Source organism: Belonocnema kinseyi, chromosome 6 (assembly GCF_010883055.1).
Source record: "Belonocnema kinseyi isolate 2016_QV_RU_SX_M_011 chromosome 6, B_treatae_v1, whole genome shotgun sequence".
Lineage (NCBI taxonomy): Eukaryota > Metazoa > Arthropoda > Insecta > Hymenoptera > Cynipidae > Belonocnema > Belonocnema kinseyi.
In genome coordinates this window covers 112182437-112203079 of record NC_046662.1, presented here as the reverse complement: position 1 = coordinate 112203079, position 20643 = coordinate 112182437, and the positions used below count along the sequence as shown (strand labels likewise).

General features: G+C 32.2%; 1 protein-coding gene across 1 annotated transcript in view; it reads right to left on the bottom strand.

Moving 5' to 3' along the window:
• The window catches only part of LOC117175552, a 26199-nt gene extending 10681 nt beyond the window's left edge, over nucleotides 1-15518 (bottom strand). The window contains exons 1-2 of the mRNA XM_033365262.1: nucleotides 15469-15518; nucleotides 7375-7435 (exon numbers count right to left, since the gene is read on the bottom strand). Of these exons, the coding sequence (XP_033221153.1) occupies nucleotides 7375-7435; nucleotides 15469-15518 (111 nt within the window). The remainder of the gene's footprint in view (nucleotides 1-7374; nucleotides 7436-15468) is intronic.
• Between the last annotated feature and the right edge of the window lie 5125 nt (nucleotides 15519-20643).

Here is a 20643-nt window from a genome sequence, read left to right as displayed (position 1 = left end):
TTACATATAATTTTCACTTAAATTACAAAAAATCAATTGAAAACATTAAAATACCATAATATACTGTAAATATACGTCAAATGAGTTTATTTACATGAAAATATGAAATTGCCTTAACGTGACGAAACTTGAACGTAACGGATCCTCTGGGGGACAAATGTGCCCCAAGCGCTGAGCATTTGCTTTTTAGTGGGCAGACCGCGAGCAACCGGCAACACCAACCACTTCACCACACTCTAGGATAGTCGAACTGTATTATGGTTAGGGTCTGCTAAAAAAAATCAAAGATATTTGCTTAGGAGAATTAATTGAAAATCTGCTAATCAAAAATGCCACATTAGATTATTCCTATTCTAAAATTGACCGTATATGTACATTGACATGATTTCAGGGCAACGTTTGGTCAGATTTGACCCACGTCCGGACATACGACTTTTGCTTTTCTTTTTCCTTTTCATTCTTTCAGAAAATAGCTTTAAAAATCTGCTATTTAAAAATGTCACATTTGATTATTTCTATTCTAAAATAGACCGTATATGTGCATTGACATGATTTCAGGACAACGTTTTGTCAGATTTGACCTACGTCCAGGCATACGATTTTTAATTTTATTTTTCATTATCTTTCCTCTCGAAAATATCTTTAAAACTATGATATTAAAAAATGTCACATTTGATTAATTCAATGTCAAAATGGACCGTATAAGGGCATTGACGCGATTGGTGAGGCACGTTTTGTCGAATTGGACGCTTTTTTGATAATAGAACATTAATTTTTAGCTTTGTCTTCACACCTAGTGAAGGCGGTGTGTCGAAATTAATATTTCAAAAAGCAGTAAAATCTATTTTTTTAAAGAGAAAATTAATATTTGTAAGAAAAAATTTGATTTTTCTCGCATTTCTTTTTAAGGGCAAAATTAGAAAAACTGAAAGTGAGAATGTGTTTTTTTTTAACCTTCCCCTGCATTGCTGTTCAAAAAAAGTGGGAAAAAATGAAACAATACCAAAAAAAATTATTTAGTGTGAAACCGCCTAATTTCTTTACATTTTCACGTTTGGTCATATTTGAACCACTTCCGGACATAGGATTTTGAATTTTTTCTTCTTTTTGTCCTCCAGGCACAAGCTTTAAAAATCTGATATTTAAAAATGTCACATTTGACTATTTTTTATTGGAAACCCCGAAAGTGAGACTGTGTTTTTTAACCTTCCCGTATATTACTATTCAATAAAAGTGAAAAAAATTAGATATTAAAAAAAATTATTTAGTGTGAAACCGTCTAATTGCTTTACGTTTGCACGTTTGGTCAGATTTGAACCATTTCCGGACACAGGATTTTTAGTTTTTTTCTTTTTTTCCCTCTAGACAGTAGGTTTAAAAAGTAGCGTTCAGACGTGTTTGAAGCTCGCTCCAGAGAGCTTTGTTTCTGTTAGTGCGATATTATATAAAGTTCTGATTAAATACGGGAATCTAAGATTTAAAAAACTCGATAAGGTGAACAGTTAAAATCATTCAGAATGACAACCAATGAGGACCTTAAAAATCTAATCCTAGCGATGCAAAAGGATGTAAAGTTTACAAAAACAAAGGTTAACCAAATGACAGAAGATATCAAAATTTTAAAAAACTCAGACGAAAAAATCGCTGAAGATCTGTAGGTATATAAAACAAAATGTCTTAATTTGGAATAGAATAATAAATTCCTAGAGAAGAAAGTATCTACTTTGACAAATAAACTCGAAGATTTCATTGATAGAGAAAGAGACAAAAACATCATCCTACATAATGTTGAAGATATTTCAAGTAACAACAAGAACCTTTTTGAGACGATTACACAATTCTTTACCGAAGCAAATATTAAAATAGGTGATAACAACTTCCAGAAAATCACAAGACTTGGTAGAATCAAAGGTTCTCGGCCAATTCTGATAACGTTCTCCAACCCACGGCGTAAGGATAAAATCTTCAAGAACGCTTATAAACTGCGTTCTCTTAATATCTCTGTATCAAATGATTATTCTCGTGAACGGATATTCCTCCGACTCATATTTTGGAATGTCAGAGGACTTAGAAATTTGGAAGATATCTATAACCTCATCACAACAGATGATATCATCTGGGTTAGTGAAACTTCGCTCGCAAACCCCCCCTGTGTCATTTCACCTCATCGAGACTTTGACTGTCAAATTGCGTACAGTGCGGCTACGAGAGAGTCAGCAAAAGGAAGAGCGAAGGGAGGTCACGCAATCATCAATAATGTAAATAAATACAAAATGGAAACAATTTGTGTATCTGAAGAATCTATTTTTTTATGAATGAAAGGTAATGATTGTAATGTAATAATCGGCTCGATTTACTTTAGTCCAAAGTCAGATAATGTTAAATCTTTAAATGATCTAGAAGAAAAACTTTTTGACATTTCTTTGTAGTTTCCTGATTATGCTATAATTGTTGGGGGTGACGTTAATAGATGGGTAGGTGGATTAAATCAATTAGTAGAAGACTTCTTAGACGAAAATATTAATTTATCTGACACAAGAGTCAGTCTGAATCTAGAACAAAATGAGCGAGCTCAAAAAGTGGTTAATTTTTTTGATGAAAGTGGGTTCTACATTCTCAATGGAAGATCTAAAGGTGATAGCCCAGCTCAATACACTTTCATAAATAAGAATGCTCATCTGACATAGATTTAGCTTCGTCTAATTCTTTGGGCACCTAATTAATTCAGGATTTTCATGTTATACAAATACCGACCCTTTCCGATCACTTCCCAATAGTAATAACGATACTAACTGGAAATAACTTTAGTTGCAAAGCCGGAAATTCTTATTATAAGTGGAATGAAGAGAGAAACAAAGAATACAAGGATAAAATTGAATTTCCCCCTAATATTAACTCAGCGAGATTAACGGTAGATGAGCTTTCGAACAATTTGATGTTATCTATGAAAGAGACGGCGAAAAAGTTAAATCTGATTATAACTTCGAGTAAAAATCTAGTTTATTTGAAACCGTCGTTCGACACAGAATGTAAAAAAAGTAAAGAAAATCTCAAATGTTCACTTAAGAAATGCAAGCAGGAGAATTTTCACCCAGACAGTCTTAAAATTTATGATAAAAGTAAAAAAGATTATGGGAATTTTCTGCATTCTAAGGGGGAGGCTTATAAGAAAGCTCTTTTGGACTCCGTAGCAATGACTAAGGACTCCAGCTCATTTTGGAAAATAATTAATAGTTACAATTTCAGGCCTTCAAATAAGAAATATATAGACTTAGATACACGGGAGAAACATTTTAGATATATCTATCCTCCTCGGGACCCTTTTATCGACTCACCAACGATTAATATCAATAGAAATCCCTACCTCGATTGTCCAATTACTTTAGAGGAAACACTTCTCAATTCAAAAAAATGTAGATACGGTAAGGCTCCCGGAACATATGGAATTGGATATGAATTCTTCAAGAACCTGCCTGGTAATCTGATTTTATATTTAAATTCTGTATTTAATAAGATCCTCGAGAAAGAGAAGGTTCCCAAATCGTGGTCACAAACTCATGTTAAGATGCTGTATAAGAAAGAGGAAGTATCTGATCCTTCAAATTACAGACTTATCGCATTAATTAATTGTATTACGAAAATATTCACGCAGATACTTTCCAAAAGACTGATTAACTGGGCTGAAGATATGAATCTTCTTCCAGAATGGCAGGTGGGTTTTAGAAAAAAGAGAGGCTGTATGGACCATGTTTGCACGTTTGGCCAGACTTAAACCGCTTCCGGACATAGGATTTTGAATTTTTCTTCTTTTTTACCTTCTAGATCGTAGCTTTAAAAATATGATATTTAGAAATGTCACATTTTATAAATCGTAGTTGAAATTGGAGCGTATATTTGCATTGATACGATTTCAGGGCAACATTTAGTCGGATTTGACCCACGTCCAGACATACGATCTTTTCTTTTCTTTTTCATTTTTATTCCTTTAGAAAATAGCTTTGGAAATCTGATATTTAAAAATGTTACATGTATTCGAAAATGGACCGTATATGTGCATTGACATGATTTCAGGGCAACGTGAATGCCTCGTGAATGTTGTATGTCGAAATTAGTATTTCAAAAAGCAGTAAAATATATTTTTTAAAATAGAAAATTAACATTTGTAGGAGCAAATTTGATTTTGCTCTCATTTTTTTTAAAGGCAAAATTGGAAAAACCGAAAGTCAGACTGTGTTTTTTTTAACCTCCCCCTGAATTTTTATGCAAAAAAAGTTTTTAAAAATAAATGCAAAAATAGTTTTTAAAAATAAATGCAAAAAAAATGTAGTGTGAAACCGTCTATGTTAGATGTCGAGAACTTCAGACCTATTAAAAAACATGTTCCTGGCAATTCAGCGTGTGGATTCCATAACGTACTTAGCGCTCGGACTCGCTCTCCCAGTACTCTGTGCCTTGCGTAAACTCAGACTTCTCAGACTTTCACGTACAAAAGTCTGCAGGGAAGTTTCGCGGACAGAAAACTTCCAGTGGCAAAGTTGTTCCTTGATGCTTAAGGAAAACTTTGACTAAACTTGAGCTAAATCGTTCATTTTGTTTAAGAGATGTAAGCGATTATTTTGCCGCGCGCGTATTCGACTCGAGTCGACCGACGCACTCGTACCGACCACAGTTATCCAGAATAGGAATTTACATTCATAATCGCCCACAGGTCGTATTTTTTGACCGATTCCTAAGTTTTTTTTTTAGAAATTTTTAAGAGACTTTTGGTTTGGGATATCTAATTTTTTATTACCGAGCAACAATATATAAACAAATAAAGTGAAATAATGGGCCATTTCAGTTTTGTTAATTTCTATCTCAAGAAAAATACAGAAAAAGACTTACCATCACGTGTAAGTAGTGAAACTCAACATTTCTCTTCACAATGATCTATATAATATGAATAAAGTGTTATTTTCAACATGACACACCCAAATGATTTTTGTGATTTTTTAGAGCTAATTAGTATTTTTTCAGGCTTTTTAATGCAAATTGTTGTTAGTACATGAAATACTACTTCATACTCATAATTCACACTCACAAACATGTTTTAAACAATTTATCATTGTTTTCAGAATTTTTCTCTTTGAATAGTAATGGAAAATTGTGGTTAATTCAAAACTTTTGAAATTGTTGTGCTTATGATTGTTAACAAAAATAATTGCTCAAACAATTTATTATTATTGTCAATAATATTCAATTTCACTAATGCTAGAAAGTTGCGGTTTTTTCTGAACTCTTACATTTTTGTTCACTTTTTACTAAGTAATGAGTTAATGCAAGTTAAGAAGCATTCTTATTTAGAGAATTGTTTATTGTTTATAACTATCTTTTCATAGAGTAATGCTAGAAATATGCTTTTTGCTAAATATTTAGTTTTGCTTTGATTTTTAGATACAAAAAAAAATAATAAGAAAACCTCAAAAAGAATCATTTTTGACATAGTATTATATTGTTTTAAATACATTTCTTTGCTTTTTTCTAATTGATAAAAAATGGAATTCAAACAAACAAGCTATCTTACACAAGAGACAGAAAAATAGAATGAAATATAATATAGGAGTAGGTGGGTGGACTAGATCTGTAAATCAATTGTGAAAGTTTTTTTTGAATTATAATAAGCAGTTTTTTACAAAGCGTAATAGAAAAATTTGGTATTGCACATATGTTATTATCAGCCCCCCCTTCCCCCTTTACTCCGGGTAATCCCGGGGATCCATGTAAAAAATTTGAAGCATATATTTCAAATATCCATTTTATTTCAGAAAGAATTATACACTGAAAAGAAAGACATTGTTTTAAATACGATTCTTTATCAGGTTTATTCATTACTTTTTCATGAGTAAAAAGGCAAAGCAATATTGAACATTTAGAAAACAACAATTTCTTGCAGTGATCTGAATGAAGGTAGTTACAAACAATAATAATAATATGTATAATCTTCCAATTTTGTTGTTGAATTTTTTCAAGAATATGTACATAACCTTAAAATCAAATGAACAAATGAATCTAAAAAAGAAACGTTATTCAATTGAAAAGAGCAGAGGGAAGTTGAACATTTAAGAGGAATTCAGCAGATTTCTTCACTTATATAAGCAAAGACAGTTATAAACAATAATAAATTAATTATAGAACTATTTTTGTTTTATTTACATTGATTATTACGATACTAAGTGAAAATCGGATAAAAAGTTTAAAATTTCAGATAAAACCGCAACTTTCTAGCATTATTGTTAAAATAATACTTTATTTATATTCTGTAGATCATTGTGAAGAGAAATGTTGAGTTTCAATACTTCCATGTGATGGTAAGTCTTTTTCTGTATTTTTTCTTGAGATAAAAAATCACAAAGCTGAAATGGCCAATTTTTTCACTTTATTTGATTATATATTGTTGCTCAGTGAAAAAGAATTAGAAATCCCAAAACAAAATTCCCTTAGAAATTTAATGCTGTACATTTCTAAAAAAAACTTAGAAATCGGTCAAAAAGTACGACCTGTGGGCGATTATGAACAGTAAATTCCTATTCTAGAGGACTAGTCGATTCGAAGGCGTCGGTCGACTCGAGTCGAGTGCGCACGCGGCAATAAAAAGTCGCTCACATATCTTAAACAAAAAGAACGATTTAGCTCAAATTTGGTCAAAGTTTTCCTTAAACATCAAGGAACAACTTTGCCACTGGAAATTATCTGTCCGCGAAACTTCCCTGCAGGCTTTTGTCCGTGAAAGTCTGAGGAAACGATTCCTGACAGTAATGATTTGCAATAATTTTTATGTTGCAAATATAAAAAAGAAATCTACTTTTGAAACATAATTAACATCAGAAGGGGTTTTTCTATTTGGATGAGAAAAACGAGATCATTTCATTGAACAGAAGCCGAGTTTTCGCGAGTTTAGTTTAAAAAGTCCTTGATTTCGGTACAATAAAAATTTCCGGTTTTCAATTTTTAGTAAAAAAACTATCAATTTAATGAAATAAGTTTTTTCATGAGATCGTTGCCACCGGCGTGGTGGAGCAAGAAATCAGCATACGCTGACCCAAGATTAAGTTTATCGACCTAAAAAAGAGATCCGAACTATGATCAATAATAGCTGCGAATTAATTATCGCCGTTGGTTTTCACTGACTTGAATCATCGTTAATTTGTAATCCCAGATGTAGGCTCCGGGAGTGACCACCACGATTGCTCTTCTAGAACAATCGATCCCGACGCAGCCGGAGGTATAAGTCTTCCGACTCGTCACTTCCCGCAAAACCAGAAGACGATCGAGTTGGGAAAGTCGCTTCGCAAAATTATTAACTAAATTCAAAGAGAAAACACAAATTACACTTACTGAAGCTACCGTGTAGTAGGAAAAATCACCCACTTGTGAAAACCAAACTGCACCCGCCAAACTGATGTGATCCTCACAAAGGTCAAGATCAAACTAACTTCAGAAAAGAGGGAAGGAGCCCCTCATGAGGGCGGGATATGCCGCTACCTGCCTCACCACTCAAGCGGAAATAGAAAAGTCCAAAGTCAAGACTTGAGTAAAATGCACAGGAAGGATAAACATTATAGAATAACACTTTTAGTCAAATCCAAAAACGTCTTTATTGAGAAAAACATACATCGAGAAACATTATTTTTAAAAAAGTTTCTTCATGAAAATTGTGCTCGTCGAATCTCTCGCTTGGTCTAGGCGCTTCAAACGGCAGTCAAAGTCGCTACCGTCAAACTATTTCATAACTTTGAGTTGTTGAACACCATATTTAAATCACAAAATCTAAAGGAAATTAATCCGCTCCGTTCGGCTAGCTTTTACCCGAATATGTTTTTTTTTTGTTGTTCATTTTTATAATTTGAAATAAACTGCATTTTCTCGCTTGAAAGTGGCACGAGATATACATTACACGGTAGTATACGATTGGTGTCGGGCAGGAGCGAAAAACGAGGGGCTCGCCTGTACTCCTCAGTCTGTCTCAAACGGCTGCCAATTGCGCCAAGTTCAAACTACGTCTGAACGGATCAATTGTTGAACGCAATATTTTAACCACATAATCTAAAGGGAATTATGCCGTACCGTTCAGCTACTTTTTCCGAAAATGTTCTTGTTTTTTGTAAATGAAAGTGGAGAGTCTATTCCAACTTGAAACTGCCGCGCGTTGTACAGAACACAGTGGTATACGACGGGCAAAAGCGGCAAGCGGGGGGCCCGTCCGTCTTCCCAAGTTACTCTCCATTTATGATCTATTGGTGATTTATCAAACGAAATGTATTAGCAGCAAAGAAGTTTTGAACTGTAAAACGTCAAGGTTACAAAATTTGTAATTTAACATTTTCAAAATTTTGATGTCAAATTTTTAACATTTACAGTTTCAAATTGTACAACTGCACCGCGTCGAGGCAAAAAATCATGGATCTAATAAACAAAAAATAAAATTGTTATTTAGAAATTAGTGACCGTCTGTTAGATCTACTTTATTTGAAATATTTAAATACACTTAGCTAATATTTTTAAGATAAAATGAAAACAAATTTACAAACTTTTTTTTACTCTAACGGGAAAGTCCCCCTCCCCAAGTTTCCAATTCTAAAGGAAAACAATCCGTAATTTATATCAGAATTTCAAATAATAACGCCGCGTAGTTTAAAATTCCATTTGATCAACATGAGGAAATTTTAGATTTTCAAAAAATTGAACTTAGGCTCCAGGGTTTCATGTAAACCTGCCAAGTTTTATAGGGATTTAAGAGGAGTGTCTACGAAATGAAATAATAATTCATTTTATTATTAACACACCCCCTCCCACCCCCCTGTAGCGCCATTAATATGACCGAAAAATAAGAAAACTGCATTTTTACGTGTTATTGTTCATTTGGAGCTATTTCTGTTGTAGTTTTTTTTACAAATAATTACTAATGGATAATTTAAATGTTTCTAATGACTTTTAAAACAATGTTTAATTGTTTAAGTAAGTGTAAATTATTTAAACAATTATTTATTCCCAAAAAAGTAAATTGCAATCGTATTTTCTGATTTAAATATAATATTTGGTAATTTCTTGCAGTATTACGATTTGCTTAACGCATTATTTAATTATTTAAACAATTAATTATTTTCTATTTAAGATATTTCTAAAAATTAAACCAGAGATGTCGAATTTTTTTTAAATTGGTTTCCTGAACTACTTTTTATTGTATAATTACAATAATTTCCATACGTTTCTCCTATCTTTTAACAAATTTCTATTTGTTAAAACAATTTTTATTTCCTACACCATTTTTTTTTCGCTAACTTAAAAAAAATGAAATAAATTAGAATAAATAAAATAATTGTTCTGACTCCATAGTGTATAAAAAATGTGTCAAAATTGTTCATTAAAAAAAATATATACAATTTGTTCAAATAATTATTTTTCCTATTATATTCTTTAAATCGTATTTTCTAAATTAAACATAATATAATATTAATTTTGTAATGTTCTTAAAATTGCACAGAAGAAACTAGTTGATTGGGACAACTAACAAAGTAGTAGGCCCAACTATTTTAGTTTATAATATATGAAGCTTCTATTAAAGTGGTTGGGGCTATTGCTTTTATTCGCAAGATTGGTAGTAGTCCTTACTACTTTATTTGTTCTCGCTACAACTTTCGATGGTAGATACTACTTTCAGGCAGGTGTGTTTACTACTTTAAATAGTAAGCGTTACTACTTCAATTAGTAATTTTTACTATTAAATTAGTTATTTCACAAATAAATTAGTTAATCTTACTACTTAAAGTAGTAATCCTTCCTATTATATAATCTTATATAATTTTACTATTTAATCTTATATTTTCTTACTATTCATTTAATTATATTCATCCCGCTGGGATTCTGAAAATTGCTTTTTTTAAAGACACCTTTAAAAGTTATGCTTTTTTTATATTATATGTTTTCGACCATCAGAAATCGATTTCTGATATTAATTTGGATGTAGGTTTTATACTTTAAGAGATATAACGCAAAACATATTACTTTTGCGCATATGACGCGAACAGTAATAGGTAGCGAGAAACGGCTTGCACCAGCATGTAGAACGTGAAATTTGAATTAAGATCCGTTTTTTACATTTTTTAAATTAATTTTTAAAGAAAATCATAGTGTGTAAACATGCAACTGTGTACTGGCAGAAACTGTAGCGTTCAAAGCCGAGTTGCCGATGAGTATTCGGGCAGCAGCCTGCATTATCAGCTGACGGTAATTGCTCGAGCTTCTGTTTGTTACTTCTCATTATAACTGTTCGTTCATTTATTTTCTTTGAAAATTACGCGAAATTTGTGGTTTTAAACTTTTCGTACATAATAATTAAAAAATACACATAGCGTTATGGAAGCGGTTAGACAAGTGTGTTAGAAATTTAGAGAATCTGAGGCAGTCTTAGTTTAAGGTAAGATAATTGATCTTTTAATTTATCATTAATTTTTTTTATTTATCTGATAACGTTTTCTAGAAGTTTTATAAGCACACTCACACACACGCACACACAATATATTTTTACATGAATTTGATCACGATAACTTCAATAGAAAGTTTTTTTTGTAATACATGATTTATAAGCTTATGCTTTGGAAATGAGAATATACTAGTGTAGGCCCAAAAAGCAAAATTTTTCAATTTATTATTATGGACGGGAATAATCTTTTTCTACATATCAAAATGGTCTTCACGATTTTTTCAGACGTTTAAAACGATATCTTCAGTAAGTTGAAAGTTTTTGAAGTTTGAAACTTTGAAACCTGTGATTTTTTCGATAAATTTGAATTTTCGGTCAACATTTCTTCCTTGGATCAATTTTTACCGTACGAATTTATTTATTCTGATGTAACAACAAACGACTATCAAAAACTGCAAGTTTATAAAAAAATTTTGGTGATAAATGCACTTACGTAGGATATAACTTTTATTTAAAAATCGAAGTTTCGAAGATAATCAAATATGATATAAAATTATAAATTTTTTTAAATGTCCTTTTCAGGGGTTTTTGAGGACCCTAAAATACAAGTAAGTTCAGAAGGAAAAAACAAAATAACTAGCTAGCAAAAACCTTGTTCTACATATCAAAATGAGTTTCCATGGTTTTTTCAGATGCTTAAAACGATACAGGAGTTTCCTGAAACATTGCAATGTTTCAAATATAGCGGCGGGAATAATAAACAGCTAACTTCACTTCGTAGATTTCTCAGTGGAAAATAAGGGACCAAATGTATGGGATTCAGTTCATTTTGCCCTATTTTGCTAACATCTTCATAAAAGGTAATTTTTTCTATATAAGTGTAGTTAAAGAATGGATTTATTTTTTAATTACTATTTAATGAAATAATAAAATAATAATGATGATTAATTACAAATATGTTACAGAAATAAAGTTTTAATCCATTTCCCCCCTCAGCTTTTAACAAAGTGAAGTTAGCTGATGGTTGAAGTGAAAATACCTTATTGAGGCTTTCATATCCCAACTTTTTCCTGCCGGCTGATTTGATTTATTTTTCCGGTTTGTACTGTGGATCAATGATGCCAATGTTGGCACCCTGAGCTACTGCGCTTACAGTAGGGCTTACCGCTCATTGGCCGCACTTGGCGCACAATTCAAAATTACATTTAAAAACAATTCTTGTAACTTAAGTAAATAATTATTAAAATATCCACAAGGATATATACAAATTGTGTAACTTTGATTTCAGGCAAAAAAAATACAACACATATATTATTTTAATAACAGTTTATTTTCAGTGAATTCCATAGACCAAATTATATTTTAAAAACATTCAATTTAAAAAGAAATTTCTTGGAAAAGTGATTGAAAATAATTATTTATAAGTTTTTAATATTTTGTATGTATTTTTCTGGGAATTCATATAATTATATAACCTATAAATACATAAATTATCCCGACTGCATTGTAGTTATGCTTTTTTTTTTACTTCAAGCGTCGTTTTGTCACGTCTCAATCGAAAAGAACAATCTGAAATTTTGTTTTAGAATTATTCAAATATTATCAGTATTATATTCTGCAATTAGCTTCTATATATCAAGCTGCTGAAATAGCATATGGTATTTAAGAAAATGTATCTATTAACAAATATTTTGAGAAATATTAGTCAGTCTTTCAAATTCAATGAAAATAAACTGTTATTCATCAAATATATGTGTTAAAAATTTTTTTCTTGTCTGAAATCAAAACTTACAGAATTTGTATAAATTCTTGTGTATATTTTAATAATTATTGATTTGAATTACAAGAATTGTTTTTTCAATGTAATTTTGTAGCGCGCTTCAAAGGGTAGACAACCAGCTCTCATCCCTAACGCAAGCAGGAATTAAAATTATTATCATTTTATTATTGCATTCAATAGTCCCTAAAAAAGAAAAACTGTTTTTTAATTGCACTTATACAGAAAAATTACTTTCTACGAAGATATTAGAAAAATAGAGCAAAAATTAACGGATTCTCATGCATTTGGTCAATTGTTATCCCCTCAGTATGCAACGAAGTGAAGTGAGCTAGTGATTGGAGTGAAAATACCTTATTGTATATGTGGACGGTCATGACTTTTTCTATACATCCCGGCTTTAGTTTAAATCTCGACGGGCATGACTAACCTAACTTTTACAAGTTGCATTAGGAAGTTATAATTTTATTCTAAGTGACTGGTACGCCCTATTAAATGAAAGAAATTTGGAAATTAGGTAAATATTGTTTCAATTGTTTTCCTTATTAACAATTATTTAGGCTAATATCGCAAAGCGAATAGTTGTTTTGACAGGTATTCAAGTGGCTGACAGCGCAGTTCAGAACTCCACAACTCTGCATGAGCCAAAATTCAGTCTCCAAATGATACTTTCGCCTAGATGCCCACATGGGCACCTACGTTCAGAGGAATACATTTGAGACTTGAAAACTCTCTCAAATGATCATTGGGAGCCCAATGAAATTTGAGCTGCAACAAAATTAACAACAGCGTTTTTCTGTGTACAGCCTGAACCAATATCACCGACTTCTGATTTGAATAATCTCTTTGATTTTTCTACTTTATGTTTTCTTTGCGGCAAAAAATTAAAAAAAAGAAAAAACTTTTCGTAAGTTGCAGCGAAAATACTTATATGATAGATTTGTAGATGAAGCAGTTCGAAAAGGTGATGAAAATAGTCGTTTAATTTTACATCGCCTTCGAAATAAACAGTTTGATGATGAACAATTTTCTTATCATACAGCCTGCCATGCAGCGTTCTTTTCACAGACTTCACAATTATCTGATAACTCGAGCAAGGAAAGAAAAAATTATACTTGAAAAAGTTTATTCTTTGATTGAATCAACCAAAGGTTTGCTAGTTGATTTTGATTATTTGCGTAAAATAGTGAAAGATGATGTTATGAGTAATGAGTTTAAAAATTTAAAAGAAAAATATAGTGATGACATAACTATTATACAGAATATTGGCAAATCTCTCATTATTTATTTAAAAATATATAACATTGCAAAAATTTGTAATGATTGGATATGTGGAGCAGGCTCTTTGGACCACCTAGAAAAAAGAAAGATATTATTCGTTGCTTCACAAATTCTTTGTGACGAGGTATTAAAGCTTTAGTGTGATAATAAATCATATGCACCTTCTAGTAAATTTCTGAACAATGTTACTTTAAATATTCTACCTTGTTTGAAATACTTCCTTTCTGACTTATTAAAGAGAAAAAAAGACTTGGAAAAATGTGAAAATGAAGAAAATAATAATATTAAGCGCAATAGTATTGTACATTCTATTGTTGCCTTCCTTCGCCCTACACATGATGATGATATATTTGTGCAATTCATTATCGACAATACAGATCACTAAGTAGGTACTTTAACTGGTCACGAGACCTTCCATTACCTAGGAAGTGTTGCGGCCTATAGGACAAGGGGGGGGGGCAGCGCCAACAAGTTAACAGTCAATGTTTTTTTAAAAGTTAATAAAATGTTGAATTGGTCCAGTTTGTTCTCATTTCGAGTTCTGCATTATATTATATTTCTATAAGTATTAATCACATCAAAAAAACAATGATTTAGTAATTTAATTATTTCTAACATGCTGTATTTCGTTGGCTTTGCCCTCAGGTGAGGGGCAAAGCCGCCTGCAGCTTTTTATGACAATCGAAACATTTAAGGATAAGAAAATATGATGGTTTGCTTCTGTGGTATTTTATGTAGTGGAAAAATTACCTTTAAAGATGTCCAACAAGAAGAATAAGTTATTTTGAATAAAAATAGAGATAGCTGTAATATAACCTCTTATTCGTTGACATGTTGCTGGAAACGGAATTTACGCAATGTTTCTACTCTACCAACACAAGAAAACTGCATACCGACCGGATTGATAATAACAATATTTAATAGTTTCTTCCATGCATGGACATAGGAAACAAGGGACTAGGCATGCCATTGCGGGGGTGATGCAATGAGGGCGGAGGTCCGCCACCTTTTGATGTCCCGCGACAAACCTGGCAGCACCCACATGTGTATATTTTCATGCACAGTGGTCGGCAAAAATGCTCGTACGCATAATCAAATGGCACATCGTAAGATGGCGGCTCTCCCCACTCATGGAATTCTCCCCCCTCCCGTGGATTCAACCCCGCTCGCCCAAGTTAGGATGGCATGCCTAGTCCCGTGTATCCTATATCCATGCTTCCATGTAGCCCACAAGATAAGTTGCTGTTCTACATTGCCGATCATTTATCGACGAAACTTGTGACACGTGTTTCACCTAAGCACTTTGTCAATATTATTTTCGTCATGCTTGCCTCCCTGGCCAAGCCTCACTTATTTATGATATTTATTATATTTTGGACTTGAATTAAGCCTAATTAATATAATTAGATTGTGTGATACTATTTTATCTGTCAAAATATAAAATTTTTGCACGGTAAGTATTGTCAATAGAGCTGAAAACTTTATATTTCTGTCAGCGAAGCTTCCATTCTTTCGTGGTAAAAACTGTTTTCTGTATAATTTTTCTCTTGCAACGTCAATTTTCAAGATTTTAGTAAGTAACAAAATCTCTCTGGTGAAATAGATTTATTTGATGCGACGTAGAACTAAAATTGTTAGATAATAGCCATGTTATAAGGAAAATCACGTTTGCCCCACTGGTTGGCGCTGCCCCCCTTTACCCTACTCCGAAATTACACATCGAGTATGAAGGTGGTACGATAAAGTGCAATCGAATGCCATCAGCTTATGAATTGGCATCAAAAGATCAGATTCCTATTATACCTTATGGTAATTTCAACATATTTGGATTAGAAAAATTATTTTTCATTGGAACTGATAGTTTATCTTTTGATCGCTCAAAATAAATATTACCAACCGATTATGGAGCATATGCGTGAGCAAAAAGTTTGAAGGTTTCAAATTTCCCTACGTGGAAAGGTTTTCTCGAGGGTATATCACAAGATCGAACTTATGATACATCTCTTATTGTTTGTTTACCGCTTATAAAACAAACACCTACGACCTTAACAACAATCAATTCAGCCCTTCACTATGCAAAAGCGGAGACGCTAAAAATAAATCAAAAAACAATAATCATCACAGGTGACTTACCTGTTTATATAAAACTTAGAATGATTGTATCTGAGATGAAGGATAAAGGTTTTAAGAAAGTTGTTGTACGTTTAGGAGGTTTTCACATGCTCATGTCTTACTTGGGAGCCATCGATTATATTATGAACGGAAGTGTGATTGATGACTTATGGGCAACGGTGTACGCTCCACAATCTATAAAGCGAATGATCGATGCACACGCTTTTGCTAGAGCTTTACGAGCTCACATTTTTACTTTTACAGCATTATCTAGGCTACTCTGTAAGGATGTTAACAGAACAGAGACTTTTGACAAGTTTATACATGAGACATTTGGTGTTTTCCATGAAAATTTTCCAGATATTGGTGATTTAAATGCTGAACCAATTTTGAAACACATGGCAGAAGAGTTAACTCGTAAACTGGAAACTCTTGAAATAACTACTAGCACGACAAAGCTTTGGGTGCAGTATTATAAATTAGTCATTGTTGCTTTGCAGTTTGTTCAAACTGAATGCATAGGAGATTGGCAGTTGCATTTGCAAAGTGTTGAACAAATGTTATTATCATTTCACGCTTCTGGTCACTTTCATTATGCTAGTTTGCTCAGCTTTATCTTCAAGATATGGCTCAGTTAGAGACAATTATGGATGATGAAGAGTATAAATTGTTTACGAATAAATATTTTATAATTAGAAGGTCTGATAAAGCATTGTCTGGTATATGGCGTGATTTGACCATTGAGCAAACGCTGAATCCATTTTTTGGAACAGATCTGACACATGGCAGAGGTGTTACACCAGTCGAATTACAGAAGACGATAAAGATACGGAGAGATTTGTAACTTGGCTGGAAAATTATCCAGCCATTCAGACCTAATATTTCTCTGGTTTCTTTGTCAACTGGTATTATTGCAGGTCCACTTATTAACTGCCACATTGCGATTGAGGTGGGACTTAAAGCAATGTGTTCAATGATTGATCAAACTGTTGAGGGTGTGAGTTTGTCACAGTCAAATAAAGTTAAAACTTTATCTACGGCTAAAGATGGATATCATCTTGATGCAGAGAATTATGTTCCCACAGATCCTTCTCTTCTTTTTGAACGAATTTTGCTTGCAATCAAACACGATGAAAATACTCAGCATAATGCCTTATCGCATGAATTATCACCCTTCCCATTGAGCTTATTTGATGAATCTGGATTGATGTGGAAGTCGGATAAAGATCATAAAGAATTAAAGCTGTTTATTCTGTTTGCACATGTTTTCTCTGGATGCGATAACACGAGCAGCTTATTCAAAAAAGGCAAAAAAACTGTAATATCTACTTTAAAAAAGAACTCCAGTCTACGAGAAGCAGTATCGATTTTCAACCATGAAAATAAAAGTATAAAACAATTATATAAAGTAGCAGAAAAACTAATAATGCATGTTGACAGTACGTCCGACAAAGAAGTTTCAAGTATTGCCGAGTTAAGATATAACACTTTTGTTTCCACCGCTTCAGTAGCCAAAAAACAAGTGTCTTTAGCAGTGTTACCACCTACAGAAGGAGCATTGATTGAACATGTCAAACGCGTGTATTTTCAAGTACAGCAGTGGCATGGAAAATCATTAGATCCAGAATTGTGGGGATGGAAACGGACAGATATCATGCTGCTTCAAATCATGACAATGCAAAATCCAGCTCCAGCAGACCTAGTTGTTTTATTATTACACCATTAAGCCATTTCCCTTTCGGGGTAGGCGTGACTCACTCGGCAGGGGAAAGGAGTAGTGCGTGGAAGGGGTAGAGATTTTTCAGATTGATCCAGAATTCTCGTGCTATTGAAGTAAATAACACGTTCGTTCCGCAACACTGCTCCGACCCAGGTTGCTGATCAATCTCTCCAGCAATCACCCCAAGCGAAGAATCTCACGAAGTCGTTGTGTAAGGTTCCCCACTTGGGTCCATTAATAGCCAAGGTCTTAGTTGTAATGGTAAAAAACCTTCACTTGATTGAAATACCTGGTTGAAAACATTACTTTAATTAATATTAACTTTAAGTATATTCGATTTTAGTGTGAATGTGTTTCGACTGATTAATAAGTCATTTAGTATTTGATTTTATTATTTGAAGTAAGTTTCAATTCACTGAATGGAAACACAAACGGGAGGCTTAAGTTACTCATTAATATTTAAAAATACATTAAATCCACGATTTCATTAAAAATAATTTCAAAAATAAAGTTGAAAATTTATTTTAAAAGCTCATTGATTATTTAAACTCAATTGTTTTAACAATTAAAAAATATAATAAATCTTGATCAATAATACTTATGAAACTTAATCATTGTTTGCAGGTGTTTTGTGTCTGCAAAGGAAAGTGTAATACAGTTCAATGAACGTGTAAAAAAGCTGGATTAACTTGCACTAGAATGTGCAAACACTGTAACGGAGATTCCTGTAAAAATCCATCTCCCAGAGAATTTGTTACTAAAAATGAAGAATTGCAAGATTTTAATGATAATGAAAATAATAAGTATGATAGAAATAAAGAAAGTAACAAATTTCAAGAATTTCATGAAATGAATGAAGACTTTTAAATGTCTACAGAAAGAAACGAAAACCGAGAAAGTGAAATACATCAAAATGAACTTGAATTTAATGTAGAAGCGAACAATTGCTATGAAAGAATGGCTTTTTATGAGCTTAATGAGTTTTCATGATTTTATTACGTGAATTCATTCATGTTATAAAATCATTTCTATTGCAAGAAATAACAATTTTAGAATAATACACCAAAAACATATTTTTCACAAAAAACAGATTTTCATAAAGAACTATTTCTCACACCATTTACTTTGGGATCATTCATAAACTGAGTTACTAATTTTGGATGATTTTGCCCCCCCCCCCCCCCCCCCGCTGAGAACCGTTGAATTCGTTATGCCCCCCTCCCCGAAAGTAACACAGCAATTAGGTCAAACCCGATCTTACATTTATAGTCACTTTTTGCGTGTGTTTATAACGATTCAAGTTGCCTACTGATCACGTGGTGAATTATAAACTTCCTTAATAAATCAACAATTAAAATAAAAAAATAATTTCCAGGTCAAGTGTTAAGATGATGCTAACGGAAATTAATGTGACAATTAGTCCGGGTATTATTGAATTTTTTTAATATGAAAGGTAAGTTTTCAACCAAAATAAAATAGCTAACCTTGTGAGTAAAAAAAAACGAATAATTTTTAATTAGAAAGAAATACGAATTTTCTACCGAATAGTTAATTTTTTTTACTAAATTATTGAACATTCAAAAGAAAATGACTGGAATTTTCAACTAAACTAGATTAAGTAAAAAAAACATTGTTAACAAAATAGTTAAATTTTAACAAAAAGTTGAATTTTTCGTTGAGGGCAATTCACAAGATACGTGATACTTTGGGGGGGGGGGTCTGTTGAAGTATCATTCTCCATGTTAAGCCAATGAAAAAGTATCACGCAGGCCGTGTGCGGGGGGGGGGTTAGAAGTTCCTGAAAAATTTATCATGTTTTCGACCAAGAATGGAACCGGTAAGTTTTCAATTACCGAAGTAATTTGTCGGCAAAAAAAGGAATTTTTAAGACAAATCAACTTCCAACCAAATAGAGGAATTTTTTACTAAATTTTGAATCGCCAAACAAAAAATGCATTTTTAAGAATGTAGTTCAACTTTAATACCTAGTTGTCAAATTATCGAACAAAAATCTAAATTTTTGAACGAAAAGGTTAAGTTTCTACCGAAAAAAACCGAATTGTTAACAGAATTCAAGAACTCTCAACCAAAAGTTAAATTCCTACCAAAGAAAGATGGATTTTCAAACGAAAAAATTAATTAAAACAAAAAAAATGACTTTTCAATAAAAACTCAAGAATTCTTAACCAAAAAATTAAATTTTTAAGAATAAAAGAAAAAATTGTTTAATTTTTAAGAAACTATTTAAGCTTTAAAACCCATTTGTTAAATTTCTAACCAAAAAGATCAATTTTGAAACAAAAACATTAATTTCGCACTGAAAAATAGCTTTTTTAAGAGAATAAAGAACTCTAAACCAAAAAGTTAAATTTTTTACTAAAGAAGGTGAATTCGTAAATGCAGAGAATTGATTACTACCAAAAAAAGCGAATTTCGAATAAGATTCAATGGTAACGCAGTTTATTGATGATCCCTTTTCTATTTTCAAATTCTGCAGTAACTGAGTTCTCTATCCGAATAATCGCCCAGAACCTGTAAAAAAATATTTACTTCTGTTCTAGTTAATTACTTTAATTAACATGTTTGCTAATCATACAATTTTCTCCTTGCAATCAATCAATAAGCAAAGTTATATTCATAATTTATTATAACTTTTTAATTAACCATTGGAAAACTTGTTGAAGAATGATAAATTATCATTAAATAGAATTTTTTTCAACGAGAAAATTGAACTCACCTTTTTCAGCTTAAACGTTCTCCATTTTGTATTGGTCTACAATAAAAAATATTTGTTCACCTGTGAAGAAAACATTCAGTTTACAAGAAAGAATATCAATAATACTTAAATTTATTACGTAAATAAGCATATTCAAGCTCAATTGAATATAAAAACTGCTTAAAACACTATTATTTTCAGATTAAAGCTAAAATGGCAATAAATAATTCCATATTTGTACCGACTGTACTATACGGTAGCGAGACATGGACTTATCAAGAAAAAGATAAGAGTAAAATTAACGCAATTGACATGAGATTCACGCGCATAATATGCGGGAAAACCCTTATGGACAAAGTAAGTAACGAGATAATTCTAAAAGAATGTGGTGCAGAAGAGGCGCTAGTGGACACATGAGAAAGAAATCGGTTAAGATGTTTCGGACCTGTTGAAAGAATGCCAAATGAACTACCAACGAAACAAGTGTATCAAGGTAAAGTAAATGGCAGCGTGCCCAGAGGTAGACCGCGGAAAGAATGGTTAGAATGTGTGAATGAGACCTTACTTAGAAGAGACAT